At 44.6% G+C, this 17,693-nt stretch overlaps 1 protein-coding gene across 9 annotated transcripts in view; it reads left to right on the top strand.

Annotated features, from left to right (window-relative positions):
• The first annotated feature begins 12,198 nt into the window (after positions 1–12,198).
• The window catches only part of LOC118363506 (POU domain, class 2, transcription factor 2-like), a 97,727-nt gene continuing 92,232 nt past the window's right edge, over positions 12,199–17,693 (top strand). For 2 of the 9 annotated variants that reach the window (XM_052494828.1, XM_052494826.1), the window contains exon 1: positions 12,199–13,645. In XM_052494828.1, coding sequence (XP_052350788.1) covers positions 13,546–13,645 — 100 coding nt within the window. In that variant the 5' untranslated portion in view covers positions 12,199–13,545. The remainder of the gene's footprint in view (positions 13,646–17,693) is intronic. The other 7 variants (XM_052494830.1, XM_052494834.1, XM_052494833.1 and 4 more) reach the window with 5 other exon arrangements.

Raw genomic sequence — 17,693 nt, 5'->3', positions numbered from 1 at the left:
GCTTTGATTACAGCTGTAAGTCGCTTGGGGTATGTCTCTATCAGTTTTGCACATCGAGAGACTGACATTTTTTCCCATTCATCCTTGCAAAACAGCTCGAGCTCAGTGAGGTTGGATGGAGAGCATTTGTGAACAGCAGTTTTCAGTTCTTTCCACAGATTCTCGATTGGATTCAGGTCTGGACTTTGACTTGGCCATTCTAACACCTGGATATGTTTATTTTTTAACCATTCCATTGTTGATTTTGCTTTATGTTTTGGATCATTGTCTTGTTGGAAGACAAATCTCCTTCCCAGTCTCAGGTCTTTTGCAGACTCCATCAGGTTTTCTTCCAGAATGGTCCTGTATTTGGCTCCATCCATCTTCCCATCAATTTTAACCATCTTCCCTGTCCCTGCTGAAGAAAAGCAGGTCCAAACCATGATGCTGCCACCACCATGTTTGACAGTGGGGATGGTGTGTTCAGGGTGATGAGCTGTGTTGCTTTTACGCCAAACATAACGTTTTGCATTGTTGCCAAAAAGTTCAATTTTGGTTTCATCTGACCAGAGCACCTTCTTCCACATGTTTGGTGTGTCTCCCAGTTGGCTTGTGGCAAACTTTAAACGACACTTTTTATGGATATCTTTAAGAAATGGCTTTCTTCTTGCCACTCTTCCATAAAGGCCAGATTTGTGCAATATACGACTGATTGTTGTCCTATGGACAGAGTCTCCCACCTCAGCTGTAGATGTCTGCAGTTCATCCAGAGTGATCATGGGCCTCTTGGCTGCATCTCTGATCAGTCTTCTCCTTGTATGAGCTGAAAGTTTAGAGGGACGGCCAGGTCTTGGTAGATTTGCAGTGGTCTGATACTCCTTCCATTTCAATATTAATGCTTGCACAGTTCTCCTTGGGATGTTTAAAGCTTGGGAAATCTTTTTGTATCCAAATCCGGCTTTAAACTTCTTCACAACAGTATCTCGGACCTGCCTGGTGTGTTCCTTGTTCTTCATGATGCTCTCTGCACTTTTAACGGACCTCTGAGACTATCACAGTGCAGGTGCATTTATACAGAGACTTGATTACACACAGGTGGATTGTATTTATCATCATTAGTCATTTAGGTCAACATTGGATCATTCAGAGATCCTCACTGAACTTCTGGAGAGAGTTTGCTGCACTGAAAGTAAAGGGGCTGAATAATTTTGCACGCCCAATTTTTCAGTTTTTGATTTGTTAAAAAAGTTTGAAATATCCAATAAATGTCGTTCCACTTCATGATTGTGTCCCACTTGTTGTTGATTCTTCACAAAAAAAGACAGTTTTATATCTTTATGTTTGAAGCCTGAAATGTGGCAAAAGGTCGCAAAGTTCAAGGGGGCCGAATACTTTCACAAGGCACTGTAACTGGCCCTTCCGTTGCGATGTTACCTGAACGCCCATCTGCGGCCCGCTAATCGTTGGCTGTCTTATCGGCTGCTATCTGAGTGGGTCTATCAGACAATTTTGCCAATTGGATTGATCCCCTCTGCCACGGGGAGCCCCACTGATCTACCGACGGAGGCGCACGGGGTGGCTGAAAACAGATCTCCATCCTATGCTAGCTTGCTACCGATGGCCCGGCTAGCTGTCTAAATCGCCGTTACCCCAACCAACCTCACTTCTCACTGGACCCTTATGATCACTCGACTAAGCATGCCTCTCCTTAATGTCAATATGCCTTGTCCATTGCTGTTCTGGTTAGTGTTTATTGGCTTATTTCACTGTAGAGCCTCTAGCCCTGCTCATTATACCTTATCCAACCTTTCAGTTCCACCACCCACGCATGCGATGACATCACCTGGTTTCAATGTTTCTAGAGACAACATCTCTCTCATCATCACTCAATACCTAGGTTTACCTCCACTGTATTCACATCCTACCATACCTTTGTCTGTACATTATACCTTGAAGCTATTTTATCGCCACCAGAAACCTCCTTTTACTCTCTGTTCCGGACGTTCTAGACGACCAATTCTCATAGCTTTTAGCCGTACCCTTATCCTACTCCTCCTCTGTTCCTCTGGTGATGTAGAGGTGAATCCAGGCCCTGCAGTGCCTAGCTCCACTCCTATTCCCCAGGCTCTCTCTTTTGATGACTTCTGTAACCGTAAAAGCCTTGGTTTCATGCATGTTAACATTAGAAGCCTCCTTCCTAAGTGTGTTTTATTCACTGCTTTAGCACACTCTGCCAACCCGGATGTTCTAGCCGTTTCTGAATCCTGGCTTAGGAAGACCACCAAAAATTCTGAAATCTAACTACAACATTTTCAGACAAGATAGAAAGGCCAAAGGGGTCGGTGTTACAATCTACTGTCCTACTATCCAGGTCTGTACCCAAACAATTTGAACTTCTACTTTTAAAAATCCACCTCTCTAAAAACAAGTCCCTCACCGTTGCCGCCTGCTATACACCACCCTCTGTCCCCAGCTGTGCTCTGGACACCATATGTGAACTGATTGTCCCCCATCTATCTTCAGAGCTCGTGCTGCTAGGCGACCTAACCTGGAACATGCTTAACACCCCAACCATCCTACAATCTAAACTTGATGCCCTCAATCTCACACAAATTATCAATGAACCAACCAGGTACCACCCCAAAGCCATAAACACGGGCACCCTCATAGATATCATCCTAACCAACTTGCCCTTTAAATACACCTCTGCTGTTTTCAACCAAGATCTCAGCGATCACTGCCTCATTGCCTGCATCCGTAATAGGTCAGCGGTCAAACGACCTCCACTCATCACTGTCAAACACTTCAGCGAGCAGGACTTTCTAGACCTGGCCGGGGTACACTGGAAGGATATTGATCTCATCCCGTCAGTAGAGGATGCCTGGTTATTTAAAGAAAATGCCTTCCTCACCATCTTAAATAAGCATGCCCAATTCAAGAAATTTAGAACCAGGAACAGATATAGCCCTTGGCACTCTCCAGACCTGGCACAGGGGCAGCAGGGTAGCCTAGTGGTTAGAGCGTTGGACTAATAACCAGAAGGTTGCAAGTTCAAACCCTAGAGCTGACAAGGTACAAATCTGTCATTCTGCCCCTGAACAGGCAGTGTTCCAAGGCTGTCATTGAAAATAAGAATTTGTTCTTAACTGACTTGCCTAGTTAAATAAAGGTAAAATAAAACCTGACTGCCCTACCAACACAAAAACATCCTATCCTTCTGCATTAGCGTCAAACAGCCAATATACACAGCACACAGGCAGTTAGAAAAGCCAAGGCTAGCTTATATATATATATTACATATTTTTTTTGTTGAATTTTTACCCCATTTTTCGTGGTATCCAATTGTTGTAGTAGCTACTATCTTGTCTCATCGCTACAACTCCCGTACGGGCTCGGGAGAGACGAAGGTTGAAAGTCATGCGTCCTCCGACACACAACCCAACCAGCCGCACTGCTTCTTAACACAGCGCACATCCAACCCGGAAGCCAGCCGCACCAATGTGCCGGAGGAAACACTGTGTACCTGGCAACCTTGGTTAGCATGCACAGCACCCGTCCCGCCACAGGAGTCGCTGGTGCGCGATGAGACAAGGACATCCCTACCGACCAAGCCCTCCCTAACCCGGACGACGCTAGGCCAAGTGTGCGTCGCCCCACGGACCTCCCGGTCGCGGCTGGTTACGACAGAGCCTGGGCGCGAACCCAGAGTCTCTGATGGCACAGCTGGCGCTGCAGTACAGCGCCCTTAACCACTGCGCCACCCGGGAGGCCAAGGCTAGCTTTTTCAAGTAGAAATTTGCTTCCTGCAACACAAACTCAAAAAAGTTCTGGGACACTGTAAAGTCCATGGAGAATAAGAACACCTCCTCCCAGCTGCCCACTACACTGAGGATAGGAAACACTGTCACCACCGATAAATCCTATAATTGAGAATTTCAATAAGCATTTTTCTACGGCTGGCCATGCTTTCCAACTGGCTACCCCTACCCCGGTCAACAGCACTGCACCCCCCACAGCAGCTCGCCCAAGCCTTCCCCATTTCTCCTTCTCCCAAATCCAGTCAGCTGATGTTCTGAAAGAGCTGCAAAATCTGGACCCCTACAAATCAGCCGAGCTAGACAATCTGGACTCTTTCTTTGTAAAATGATCTTCCAAATTTGTTGCAACCCCTATTACTAGCCTGTTCAACCTCTCTCTCGTGTCATCTGAGATTTCCAAAGATCATCCCCCTCTTCAAAGGGGGAGGACACTCTTGACCCAAACTGCTACAGACCTATATCTATCCTACCCTGCCTTTCTAAGGTCTTCGAAAGCCAAGTCAACAAACAGATTACCGACCATTTCGAATCCCACCATACCTTCTCCGCTATGCAATCTGGTTTCAGAGCTGGTCATGGGTTCACCTCAGCCACACTCAAGGTCCTAAATGATATCTTGACAGCCATCAATAAGAAACAATACTGTGCAGCCGTATTAATTGACCTGGCCAAGGCTTTCGGCTCTGTCAATCACCACATCCTCATCGGCAGACTCAAATTATTGCCTCGCCTGGTTCACCAACTACTTCTCTGATAGAATTCAGTGTGTCAAATCGGAGGGTCTGCTGTCTGGGCCTCTGGCAGTCTCTATGGGGGTGCCACAGGGTTCAATTCTTGGACCGACTCTCTTCTCTGTATACATCAATGATGTCGCTCTTGCTGCTGATGAGTCTCTGATCCACCTCTACGCAGACGACACCATTCTGTATACTTCTGGCCCTTCTTTGGACACTGTGTTAACAACCCTCCAGACGGGCTACAATGCCATACAACTCTCCTTCCGTGGCCTCCAATTGCTCTTAAATACAAGTAAAGATAAATGCATGCTTTTCAACCGATCGCTGCCTGCACCTGCCCGCCCGTCCAACATCACTACTCTGGACGGTTCTGACTTAGAATATGTGGACAACTACAAGTACCTAGGTGTCTGGTTAGACTGTAAACTCTCCTTCCAGACTCACATCAAACATCTCCAATCCAAAGTTAAATCTAGAATTGGCTTCCTATTTTGCAACAAAGCATCCTTCACTCATGCTGCCAAGCATACCCTCTTATAACTGACCATCCTACCGATCCTCGACTTCGTCGATGTCATTTACAAAATAGCCTCCAACACCCTACTCAATAAATTGGATGCAGTCTATCACAGTGCCATCATTTTTGTCACCAAAGCCCCATATACTACCCACCACTGCGACCTGTACTCTCGCGTTGGCTGGCCCTCGCTTCATACTCGTCGCCAAACCCACTGGCTCCAGGTCATCTACAAGACCCTGTTAGGTAAAGTCCCCCCTCATCTCAGCTCGCTGGTCACCATAGCAGCACCCACCTGTAGCACACGCTCCAGCAGGTATATCTCTCTGGTCACCGCCAAAACCAATTCTTCCTTTGGCCGCTTCTCCTTCCAGTTCTCTGCTGCCAATGACGGGAATGAACTGCAAAAATCTCTGAAACTGGAAACACTTATCTCCCTCATTAGCTATAAGCACCAGCTGTCAGAGCAGCTCACAGATTACTGCACCTGTACATTGCCCATCTATAATTTAGCCCAAACATCTACCTCTCCCTGTACTGTATTTATTTATTTATTTTGCTCCTTTGCACCCCATTATTTATATCTCTACTTTGCACATTCTTCCACTGCAAATCTACCATTCCAGTGTTTTACTTGCTATATTGTATTTATATGGCCTTTTTTTGCCTTTACCTCCCTTATCTCACCTCATTTGTTCACATTGTATATAGACTTATTTTTCTACTGTGTTATTGACTGTATGTTTGTTTTACTCCATGTGTAACTCTGTGTTGTTGTGTGTGTCGAACTGCTTTGCTTTATCTTGGTCAGGTCGCAATTGTAAATGAGAACTTGTTCTCAACTTGCCTACCTGGTTAAATAAAGGTGAAATAAAATAAATAAATCCATAGCCAGAATGATTTTGCAGTGCATGGTGATCAAACAGGTTTCCTGTTATATTCACCAGAGGTGTAGGGAGGGGGAAGTCTGGGAATCCAAAAATGAGTAATTATACAGATGATTAACCAAATATGACATGACAGAATTCATACCTTGGTTTTTGTGGTGAATGTGAATGAAAAAAAAATGTTTTGATAATGTTTTTCATACATATATCTTGTCCATAATGTAGAGGCCTATGGGATATTCATTGAAGAGGTAAGGGAGGAGGATGGTACATGTGATCTGTATTACATACTGTACCAACAGCAATTGACATACCTTTGTATGCCTCCTTGTCTGCATACCTGCAGACACAGACACAAAAGTGAGCATTTCAGTCATCTGCACCCAATACATCTAGCCTTCAACATGTTCTTACAGCCCACATATTCTCACCTCTTTGTTGATTGATATCCATTGAATTGTGTCCATTTTCTGTTTTAGAAAGATTTGCAAAAATATGAAAAGAGAGATGGTATCATCATAAAACAATATCAATTTAGATCATACAAGGGACTAACCTGACCTTAAATTGAGGAGATCTTTACATTTTTCAGTTAAGTGCCTGCACCTGTTGTCATTTCAAATTGGGTAGTTAGGTTCCTGCAAGAACCCCCATAAACTAAGGAGGTTCCTTGAAGAACCTCAACTCCTATGGGGTTCTTGGAAGAACCTTTTGGGAACCATTTTCAGTGCCAAGAACCCTAAGGTTCTTCAAATAATTTTGAGGATCTTAGAAGAACCCTTGTTGAACCCCTAATTTTGTGTGTGTATGTCCTACACAGTGTAGTGATAGAGGATGTGAGAGGTCTGGGTTGGTGCTAGGTGGTTTTGGAGTGACAGTGTAGTGATAGAGGGTGTGAGAGGTCTGGGTTGGTGCTAGGTGGTATTGGAGTGACAGTGTAGTGATAGAGGATGTTAGAGGTCTGGGTTGGTGCTAGGTGGTTTTGGAGTGACAGTGTAGTGATAGAGGGTGTGAGAGGTCTGGGTTGGTGCTAGGTGGTATTGGAGTGACAGTGTAGTGATAGAGGATGTTAGAGGTCTGGGTTGGTGCTAGGTGGTTTTGGAGTGACACAGTGTAGTGATATAGGATGTGAGAGGTCTGGGTTGGTGCTAGGTGGTATTGGAGTGACACAGTGTAGTGATATAGGATGTGAGAGGTCTGGGTTGGTGCTAGGTGGTATTGGAGTGACAGTGTAGTGATATAGGATGTGAGAGGTCTGGGTTGGTGCTAGGTGGTATTGGAGTGACAGTGTAGTGATAGAGGGTGTGAGAGGTCTGGGTTGGTGCTAGGTGGTATTGGAGTGACACAGTGTAGTGATAGAGGATGTTAGAGGTCTGGGTTGGTGCTAGGTGGTATTGGAGTGACAGTGTAGTGATAGAGGATGTGAGATGTCTGGGTTGGTGCTAGGTGGTATTGGAGTGACAGTGTAGTGATAGAGGATGTGAGAGGTCTGGGTTGGTGGTATTGGAGTGACACAGTGTAGTGATATAGGATGTGAGAGGTCTGGGTTGGTGCTAGGTGGTATTGGAGTGACACAGTGTAGTGATATAGGATGTGAGAGGTCTGGGTTGGTGCTAGGTGGTATTGGAGTGACACAGTGTAGTGATATAGGATGTGAGAGGTCTGGGTTGGTGCTAGGTGGTATTGGAGTGACAGTGTAGTGATATAGGATGTGAGAGGTCTGGGTTGGTGCTAGGTGGTATTGGAGTGACAGTGTAGTGATAGAGGATGTGAGAGGTCTGGGTTGGTACTAGGTGGTATTGGAGTGACAGTGTAGTGATAGAGGATGTTAGAGGTCTGGGTTGGTGCTAGGTGGTATTGGAGTGACAGTGTAGTGATAGAGGGTGTGAGAGGTCTGGGTTGATGCTAGGTGGTATTGGATTGAATCTAGGCAGTGTCACAGTGAGAGAGTATTGTTCATTGTAATGTGGCCTTGTTACCACTCTGACGGCGACAGTAACACAACTGCTGCCTGATATTGATTTGGGGACATGGGTGTTATTGATGAGTGAGAATTGAATTCAACCAGCTCATTTGTCAGTGTGACATCACCATTTAACAATAACCATGACATAGCATGCACATGGACAGTAGACACAGACAAATACATAGTCAAACACACACATTATGCACACATGCAGTACACACTCACACACAGCTCGTACGTAGTTACACACCCAGCTTACTGTTCCTTATTTCTGACGTAATTGCCAGAGTGTTTTTTCTTGCTTTCTTTGAAGATGAAAATGACATGCTATTACTAAGAGGCCAGTAATATACTAGACTAAAGGACAGATGGGGCAGGATGACCAGACTATATGTGCTGAATGTGTAACCATAATGTCTAAGTTAATATGACTAAATATACTGATATTTCAAGAAGGATATACCAATATGACATTTTTAGGAACATTCTGCATTCTATGAATGTCATTGGTGATTGATAGAATTTGAGGTCAATTTTGTTGGATGTAATTTGTTTTTCCTGTATGCATAGATGAAGCTTTGATTTTTTGTTAAAAATATCGAATTTATTTTTAGGTCATCAGAATCCTGATTATATAAATAGCAATATATCGTTCTACAGAGAAAATGGCAGATGAACTAACCGTTAATCAGAACATGTTATCACACACAATAAAGTATGCAACATTTATTAAGAAACAACAACCTTGTAATCAGCCTGGGAATTTTACTTCTATCCATTAATACCTATTTAAATAGGGAGAAAATGTAAGATTTTTGCACAAATTAAGCAATCAAATCTATGTATTTGTAATAACATTGTCATACAATTGTAATGAAATAAAAAATATCTGAGATCCTGTTTTTACCACTATGGGGCCAATAATAATGTAATCCCCAATATTGAAATTGGCATCTATATAGCCATTACTATACAGTACCATGCGATAACATAACAGTACAGAATAATAACAGTGACAATGACTCCATTCCATCTCCATCTCAGAGGTAGCCTGGTGGGTAGGAGCGTTGGGCCTGTAACCGAAAGGTTGCTGGATCGAATCCCTGAGCTGACAAGGTACAAATCTGTTGTTATGCAGATGATGTTGATTAAGGCAGCCCCCCGCACCTCTCTGATTCAGAGGAGTTGGGTTAAATGCGGAAGACACATTTCAGTTGAAGGCATTAAGTTGTACAACTAACTAGATGTCCCCCTTTCCTTCTCCATTAAAAAAAGGGGATGAGAAGAGCCTCTATTTTCTCTGTTTGACGAAGTACCAGTCCCATCAGTGGACATTCTGTCCCAGGCCGTCCGGGCCCCTGGTGAGAATGGTCCAGAGCAGCAGGGGTTATTGGATGGTGAGGCCCCCCAGGGGTGGTCCATGGAGGCCACTAGGGAGGGGAAGTCTGGAGCAGCCTCCCTGCCTAGGCATTATCACATAGAGAGAGAGGGGAGGAACAAAGACTTACAGAGAGAGGAGCTTTGTATTTGGACCAGGTGTATAGTATGGTTGGGTATAGCCCTGAGGCTCGACTACTGTTTGCCACAGCAAGAACAATACACAGTATAGTTCTTAGATGAATTGCAAAGTATGAAATTAGTGTCTATCTGTCTGGCTACTTGCATTTGTATAATTTTTTTTGCAAAAGTTTTTTTGCAGGTAAATACTGAACAATCAAGTGCCCAAATGTAATGCCATGTTTAAAAAACGAGATAAACGTTTTAGTAAGGTGCATATGGGAGTGGGTATTTGGGGTACAGCTTTGGGTAGGACACAGAGTTTATTTGGTTGGATGTCAGCTCCACATATGACAGATGACTTCCGATGACATTTGCAGATAAAGGAAAGAGAAGAGTTGGATGGAGGTGTGCGAGGAGGATGGGGGGATGCTGGAGGTGTTAGGGCCCCCCTCATCCTCCCATCCCCTCCAACACCATCTTATTTTCCCCTCCTTCAATCTCACACACCCTACCTCTATCCGTCTCTCCCACAAACGCGCACAACCACACTACATTCTACAAGAAATAATTGCTTTTGTCTGGAAGGAGTATGGGGAGGAGGAAGGAGCGGGGCGCGCGCGGCTACCTCTGTTCGAAAAGGGGGTGCGTGAAGGACAACTAGTCGCTTCTCTCCTTCCCCTCCTCAACCACATCCCTCCTTCCTCTCGTTGGACTTGCGGATGTCATCTGCCATACGTGGAGCGGAGGGAGAGGGACAATAAACCGTGTTGTATTGTGGTGTATTCGGAGGTAGAGATGAAGGCTGGAAATAGGACACATTTCTCATAATTAGAAACTAGCACATATCCCTGGCCTGCAGTGAAACCAAAACGGTGAAGGAATAATAATGATAATCATCATAATAATACAAATAAAAATTGTAGTAATATTAATATTAAATATATTGTATGACTATATCGATAGGCCTATGCGTTTTTATTCGTCAGTCATAACGTTTAACATTTCATATTTAACTGGTAGCAAGAGGCCTATAGACTGTAACGTGGAGGTCTTACTCAATGCTATTGATTTGCCTGTATTGACTTAGATGTTTGTATTGATCTTTCTGTTTAAAAATCTATATCGATAATAATCTAGTGTATGGCGTGGTAATTCACCGCGTATTATATATCGGTTTGGCACGAGGGAGGTGAGGCGATGAAGTAGAGAAAGAGGGCGCGCGCTGCATGCACGGCAATACTCCAAGATGTGGCCTGTATGCGGGAAGTGAGATGTTGGTTGAACCGGTGCTCTTCCGCGTGAAGCCGATAGCTATACGGCCTCTGCTGGCTTTACCGGAGTGGGATTTTGCTCATGGTCAAACACAAGCCTTACCTGTAGCAGATGACGTTTCTTCACATAGAATAGTAGCATCTTCTGAGTCACAGGAATTATGGTGATGAAATTAGATCATGACACGTCAGTCATTTTGAAGTTGAAGTCATGGATGCAGGGAGGAATTTAAACAGCCATGATGTGTTAGAAATGCTTATAGCTGGTCTCACAATGCCTTTGCCTAAACGTATAGACTAGATTCATATGACTGCCATAATGATTGTAGAACATTGTATATGGGTGTCAGAAGAAGAAAGCGTTTATAGTGCGTTTGCCAATGAAGGTTCAACTGTCTGAATTTTTAAGGCTGAAAGATGTCTTAATGCAAAGATTCCCTCACGCAATTCCATGAGAGAGAGAAAAAAATGCAAACATGATTTGATTAAAATCTAAATGTTATCATAGGTTTTATCTTTCTGAACAAAATGCGTTTCAATAGTTAACATTTGCAGTGATGGGGAACAAGTGTAGGCTATCAACTTTTGTCGTATTATACACTGAACACAAATATAAACGCAACATGTAAAGTGTTGGTCCCGTGTTTCATGATCTGAAGTAAAAGATCCCACAAATGTTCCATTTGCACAAAAAGCTTGTTTCTCTCAAATGTTGTGCACAAATTCGTTTACATCCCTGTAAGTGAGCATTTCTCATTTGCCAAAATAATCCATCCACCTGACAGGTGTGGCATATCAAGAAGCTGATTAAACAGCATGATCATTACACAGGTGCACCTTGTGCTGGGGACAATAAACGTCCACTCTAAAATGTGCAGTTTTGTAATGCAACACAATGCCACAGACGTCTGAAGTTTTGAGGGAGCGTGCAATTGCCATACTGACTACAGGAATGTCCACCAGAGCTGTTGCCAGAGATTTTGAATGTTCAATCGGTCTCAAATGGGGGTAAGCGGTTTGCTGATGTCAACGTTGTGAACAGAGTCCGCCGTGGTGGCGGTAGGGTTATGGTATGCGCAGACATAAACTACAGACAACGAACACAGTTGCATTTTATCGATGGAAATGTGAATGCTCAGAAATACCGTGAGGAGATCCTGAGGCCCATTTTTCATGTGAAATCCATAGATTAGGGCCTAATTCATTCATTTCAATTGACTGAGTTCCTCATATGAACTGCAACTCAGTAAAATCTTTGAAATTGTTGCATGTGGCGCTTATATTTTTGTTCAATATAGTAACATACTGTATGTGCCTATTGGTTGGCTTCTCCAGTTATCTGTGATCCCAGTCTCCCAGACAAGCAGTAATGTAATGATCACCATTCGCATCATTATAGCATGGTCTTATTAAGAGGAAAGAAAACAGAAATCAATACAGGATACCTTTAGCAGCGGCGCTGAAAACGAGGGAGAGGCGGGAGGAGGAGGAGGGGGGAAAGGATGGAGCGAGGGAGCAGAGAGAGAGAGCATGAGGGAGGAGGGGGGAAAGGATGGAGCGAGGGAGCAGAGAGAGAGAGCATGAGGGAGGAGGGGGTGGGGGGTAAGGTGGTGGTAATGTGTGAGTAGCGGGTGCTCTCGCTTCAATGTAGCAGCCAGCGTAGTGGCAGATCGCTAGAATACTGGAGGGAGCGGGGTCGAGTGAGCTATTTGGGGTTCCCAAATATCTGGGACAAACAGGCAGACAGAAAGACACACAGGCGGATGGACGGAAAGATAGGCAAGTGCTCCGACAAAAACGAGAAACGTAACGGATATTCGGCTTTCTTTTTATGTTGTTTCCGTTCTTTATTTATTTATTTGGCTTTATTTATTTATTTATTTATCGATTGATTGCGTTTTAATTACTGCCTTGTGACAGGGAGTGAGGGAGGAGGAGCGTCGGCCAAGCGGGCACGTTGTGTAGCCTTTCCAAATGTTTATTTATTTCAGTTGATTAGCTTAATGCGACTATTTTACATGCATTTTAAACACGATTCGCTGCTTTGTAGCCTGCTTATGGGTGAATGTGGGTGTATATAGCCTACATGTGAGAGGCAGTGAGAAAGTGCTATCAGCTATACACCAAATAAAGTAGATTAACCAAAAATAACAAATCCAAATATATCACAATAATTGTTGTACTTTATGCACGCCAGCGTGACTCGGGTTTCGTCTGTTTGTATTGTAATATTATCCATTTGATTTACCAGCGCAAACCAAAGCTAACCCGGGTGAGGAACGCTAAGAAACGAGCGACTGTTACGGTGTTTGTTCTCACGCCTGTCGATAGGAAAACAGTGGGCTAACATTGAGACTATGCTAATATAAACGCATACAGGAGAAATATAACGATTAGGCTATTGTATGGTTACTTACAGTTTGCCACGGCATACGAGAGAGACAGGAGCAAAGATCTGGACATAACCACAGGCTTATAATACAAGTATTATTACTATATTAGTCCTGATAGTGTTCTTCTGATATAGTAGTGGGAGTTCAGTTGTGGTTCTATCCGTCTGTGTGTTGGGTCTGGGCTGTTTCATTAGCCTGATTGCTGCACAGTCAAGGAGCACCATATAGATATATGTTTTATGCACATTTACATCCAAAATCCTGCGGATGAGAAACAGACATCCTAAAACGTAAATAGAGCTATCCAGCATAGCCTAGATGTGTACGCGCGATCAACTGGTAAGCTAAACAACGAATGTACTAAGTTTTCGATACCAAGTATATTTCAAACGGACGAAGATTCACAGAAGAGGAACCATCTTTTCACAATATTACTGAAAAATGATATGAAACAAAACCAGAAGACGGAGGAAGATCATGTTTGTTCCCTTGCCGGTGCCGTTCATGTTTCAGAGAACTGCCCCTGACCTCAACGCCTGGCGTCAGAAGTCCCCGTTGGCTCTACGTTCCGACTCCGGTAAGAAATGTTCTGTTATTCTTGCCATGTCGGTGAGGTTCAGTCATGCATTCCCGCCCCACCTTAATTAACGACTCCCATGTAGCGCGCTTTTCGGTGCCGATTATCCACTCGGAACTGGAAAGTGTTCTGGGCACACACACACTTCTATGTTGAAGGCTGGAATACACTCCTCTTCTCTCTTGTTTTAAATGTGTAAATAAACAGTCCATAGTTTAAAATTCGACTGCAAATAATTGCGCGTAAACGTCATTTTCTCTATTCCCTTGAAAGAACACGTGCTCGTAATGTGCGACGGGTCCATCTTGTGTTTATTTACGTTCCTTTTCTCCCGGTGATGTATCCCTCTTTCTGCATCCTCTCTCCATCCTTCCCCTCTTCTCCACTCCGTACGCCTGTGCATCAGCCTCCGTCTCTCCCGAACTACCCTCTCTGCAGGCAGGAAATATTCATGCAAACTTATCGATCCTGCGGAGATCGATTCCTGGGCTGGTGGAAAGAGGGAGAGGGGAGAAAGAGGCAAATATACGGTGAAAGGGGAAGGACTGTGAACGAGGAGAAGGGAGAATACTGTCTTTATTTCGTTTTATTTAACTTATTTTCGACAGTGTGCGTATATATCTGTGTTGTGATTCAGACATTGAACTGACATTTTGTCGAATAGGCTTATTCTGTCTCAATTCGAGACAATGGTTAAACGTTTGTGGATAACACCTTTATTTCAGTAGCCTGAACATGACAGACATTGATTTCTCAGGACCACGTTTGTCTGTCCAGATGCTTGTCTGCGTGTGGTGTCAGTGTGGCTGGTCGCTAAACCCGGCAGGGGAAGGCGGCTGTGGCGCCGTCTGCGTTTCATCTGAGCTGAAGCGGAATAAAAGGACGCATGGTGGGAGCAGCCAGCCCGGATTCCATGTGTCGCTGCCAGTGTGTCACTGTGGCGTCGTCTAGCTCTGGAATTAGGCAGCCGCCCAGACGTGAAACAGCAGCGGTTTACAGCTTTTCTCTTCATCCTCAGTAGAGAGTGGAAGTATGCGTAATGTCCCTGATCTCGGTGTGTATGTGTGTGTAGAGGCAGTAGGGTTGGGAGGGGGTTGATGGAAAATACTATATGAATGCACTGAGCGTTTATCTTCCACCCTCCCGATTTATTAAAGCCATTCAGAATGCATGCACATAATGCCTGTCACGGTTTAATGGTGCATAAATACAGCTCGTTGTGCACCTATGACGGTGTCTGCGTTCTTAAAGAGACAGGCACACATTTATCTGTGTTAGACTATATTTTTCTCTCTTTTTCCAATGTGTAATTTTCAGATCAGTTCAAGTTCATTTGATTTCAGAAAGGCGAGTTTCTCTCCACCTGCATTTACTATCTGTCACAAGAAGGGTGTTTATACACCATGGTGTAAAGATGAGGGGATGTGTGTGTGTGTGAGAGAGAGATAGAGAGAGAGGGGAGCGGGGAGCGTAGAGGGAGGAGAGTGACCTGTTATCTAGGTGTATCTCTAGAGTTAGCATATAGAGGAGAGGGAGGAGAGTGACCTGTTACCTAGGTGTATCTCTAGAGTTAGCATATAGAGGAGAGGGAGGAGAGTGACCTGTTACCTCGGTGTATCTCTAGAGTTAGCATATAGAGGAGAGGGAGGGAGTGACCTGTTACCTCGTGTACCTGTTACTGTTACCTCGGTGTATCTCTAGAGTTAGCATATAGAGGAGAGGGAGGAGAGTGACCTGTTACCTAGGTGTATCTCTAGAGTTAGCATATAGAGGAGAGGGAGGAGAGTGACCTGTTACCTCGGTGTATCTCCAGAGTTAGCATATAGAGGAGAGGGTTGAGAGTGACCTGTTACCTCGGTGTATCTCTAGAGTTAGCATATAGAGGAGAGGGAGCAGAGTGACCTGTTACCTCGGTGTATCTCTAGAGTTAGCATATAGAGGAGAGGGAGGAGAGTGACCTGTTACCTCGGTGTATCTCTAGAGTTAGCATATAGAGGAGAGGGAGGAGAGTGACCTGTTACCTCGGTGTATCTCTAGAGTTAGCATATAGAGGAGAGGGAGGAGAGTGACCTGTTACCTAGGTGTATCTCTAGAGTTAGCATATAGAGGAGAGGGAGGAGAGTGACCTGTTACCTCGGTGTATCTCTAGAGTTAGCATATAGAGGAGAGGGAGGAGAGTGACCTGTTACCTAGGTGTATCTCTAGAGTTAGCATATAGAGGAGAGGGAGGAGAGTGACCTGTTACCTCGGTGTATCTCTAGAGTTAGCATATAGAGGAGAGGGAGGAGAGTGACCTGTTACCTAGGTGTATCTCTAGAGTTAGCATATAGAGGAGAGGGAGGAGAGTGACCTGTTACCTAGGTGTATCTCTAGAGTTAGCATATAGAGGAGAGGGAGGAGAGTGACCTGTTACCTCGGTGTATCTCTAGAGTTAGCATATAGAGGAGAGGGAGGAGAGTGACCTGTTACCTCGGTGTATCTCTAGAGTTAGCATATAGAGGAGAGGGAGGAGAGTGACCTGTTACCTCGGTGTATCTCTAGAGTTAGCATATAGAGGAGAGGGAGGAGAGTGACCTGTTACCTCGGTGTATCTCTAGAGTTAGCATATAGAGGAGAGGGAGGAGAGTGACCTGTTACCTAGGGAGAGGGAGAGGAGGAGAGTGACCTGTTAGAGTGACCTGTTACCTAGGTGTATCTCTAGAGTTAGCATATAGAGGAGAGGGAGGAGAGTGACCTGTTACCTCGGTGTATCTCTAGAGTTAGCATATAGAGGAGAGGGAGGAGAGTGACCTGTTACCTCGGTGTATCTCTAGAGTTAGCATATAGAGGAGAGGGAGGAGAGTGACCTGTTACCTAGGTGTATCTCTAGAGTTAGCATATAGAGGAGAGGGAGGAGAGTGACCTGTTACCTCGGTGTATCTCTAGAGTTAGCATATAGAGGAGAGGGAGGAGAGTGACCTGTTACCTCGGTGTATCTCTAGAGTTAGCATATAGAGGAGAGGGAGGAGAGTGACCTGTTACCTAGGTGTATCTCTAGAGTTAGCATATAGAGGAGAGGGAGGAGAGTGACCTGTTACCTCGGTGTATCTCTAGAGTTAGCATATAGAGGAGAGGGAGGAGAGTGACCTGTTACCTCGGTGTATCTCTAGAGTTAGCATATAGAGGAGAGGGAGGAGAGTGACCTGTTACCTAGGTGTATCTCTAGAGTTAGCATATAGAGGAGAGGGTTGAGAGTGACCTGTTACCTAGGTGTATCTCTAGAGTTAGCATATAGAGGAGAGGGAGGAGAGTGACCTGTTACCTCGGTGTATCTCTAGAGTTAGCATATAGAGGAGAGGGAGGAGAGTGACCTGTTACCTCGGTGTATCTCTAGAGTTAGCATATAGAGGAGAGGGAGGAGAGTGACCTGTTACCTAGGTGTATCTCTAGAGTTAGCATATAGAGGAGAGGGAGGAGAGTGACCTGTTACCTTGGTGTATCTCTAGAGTTAGCATATAGAGGAGAGGGAGGAGAGTGACCTGTTACCTCGGTGTATCTCTAGAGTTAGCATATAGAGGAGAGGGAGGAGAGTGACCTGTTACCTCGGTGTATCTCTAGAGTTAGCATATAGAGGAGAGGGAGGAGAGTGACCTGTTACCTCGGTGTATCTCTAGAGTTAGCATATAGAGGAGAGGGAGGAGAGTGACCTGTTACCTCGGTGTATCTCTAGAGTTAGCATATAGAGGAGAGGGAGGAGAGTGACCTGTTACCTCGGTGTATCTCTAGAGTTAGCATATAGAGGAGCGGGAGGAGAGGAAGGACAGAGAAGGGAGAGAGGGAGTGGGTACTGGGAGGAGTTTTCGACATCTGCACGTTGAAAAATTGCTAATGTCAGAGTGAGATAAAAAAAAATGGAGAAAGAAGGAGAGAGAAGCCGGTTAAAGTGAAAGCAGATGACAGAGTGAAGAATGAGTCTGGAGAGGAAAAGGTGAACTGTACCAGAGTCATTATGGCAGGAAAGGCATCTACATTAGGGTGTACAGTTTGTAGGCCTAGGAGTCAATGTGGT

This window comes from Oncorhynchus keta, chromosome 34 (genome assembly GCF_023373465.1).
Source record: "Oncorhynchus keta strain PuntledgeMale-10-30-2019 chromosome 34, Oket_V2, whole genome shotgun sequence".
NCBI classification, from domain to species: Eukaryota; Metazoa; Chordata; class Actinopteri; order Salmoniformes; family Salmonidae; genus Oncorhynchus; species Oncorhynchus keta.
This window is presented reverse-complemented; position numbering and strand designations above follow the sequence as displayed.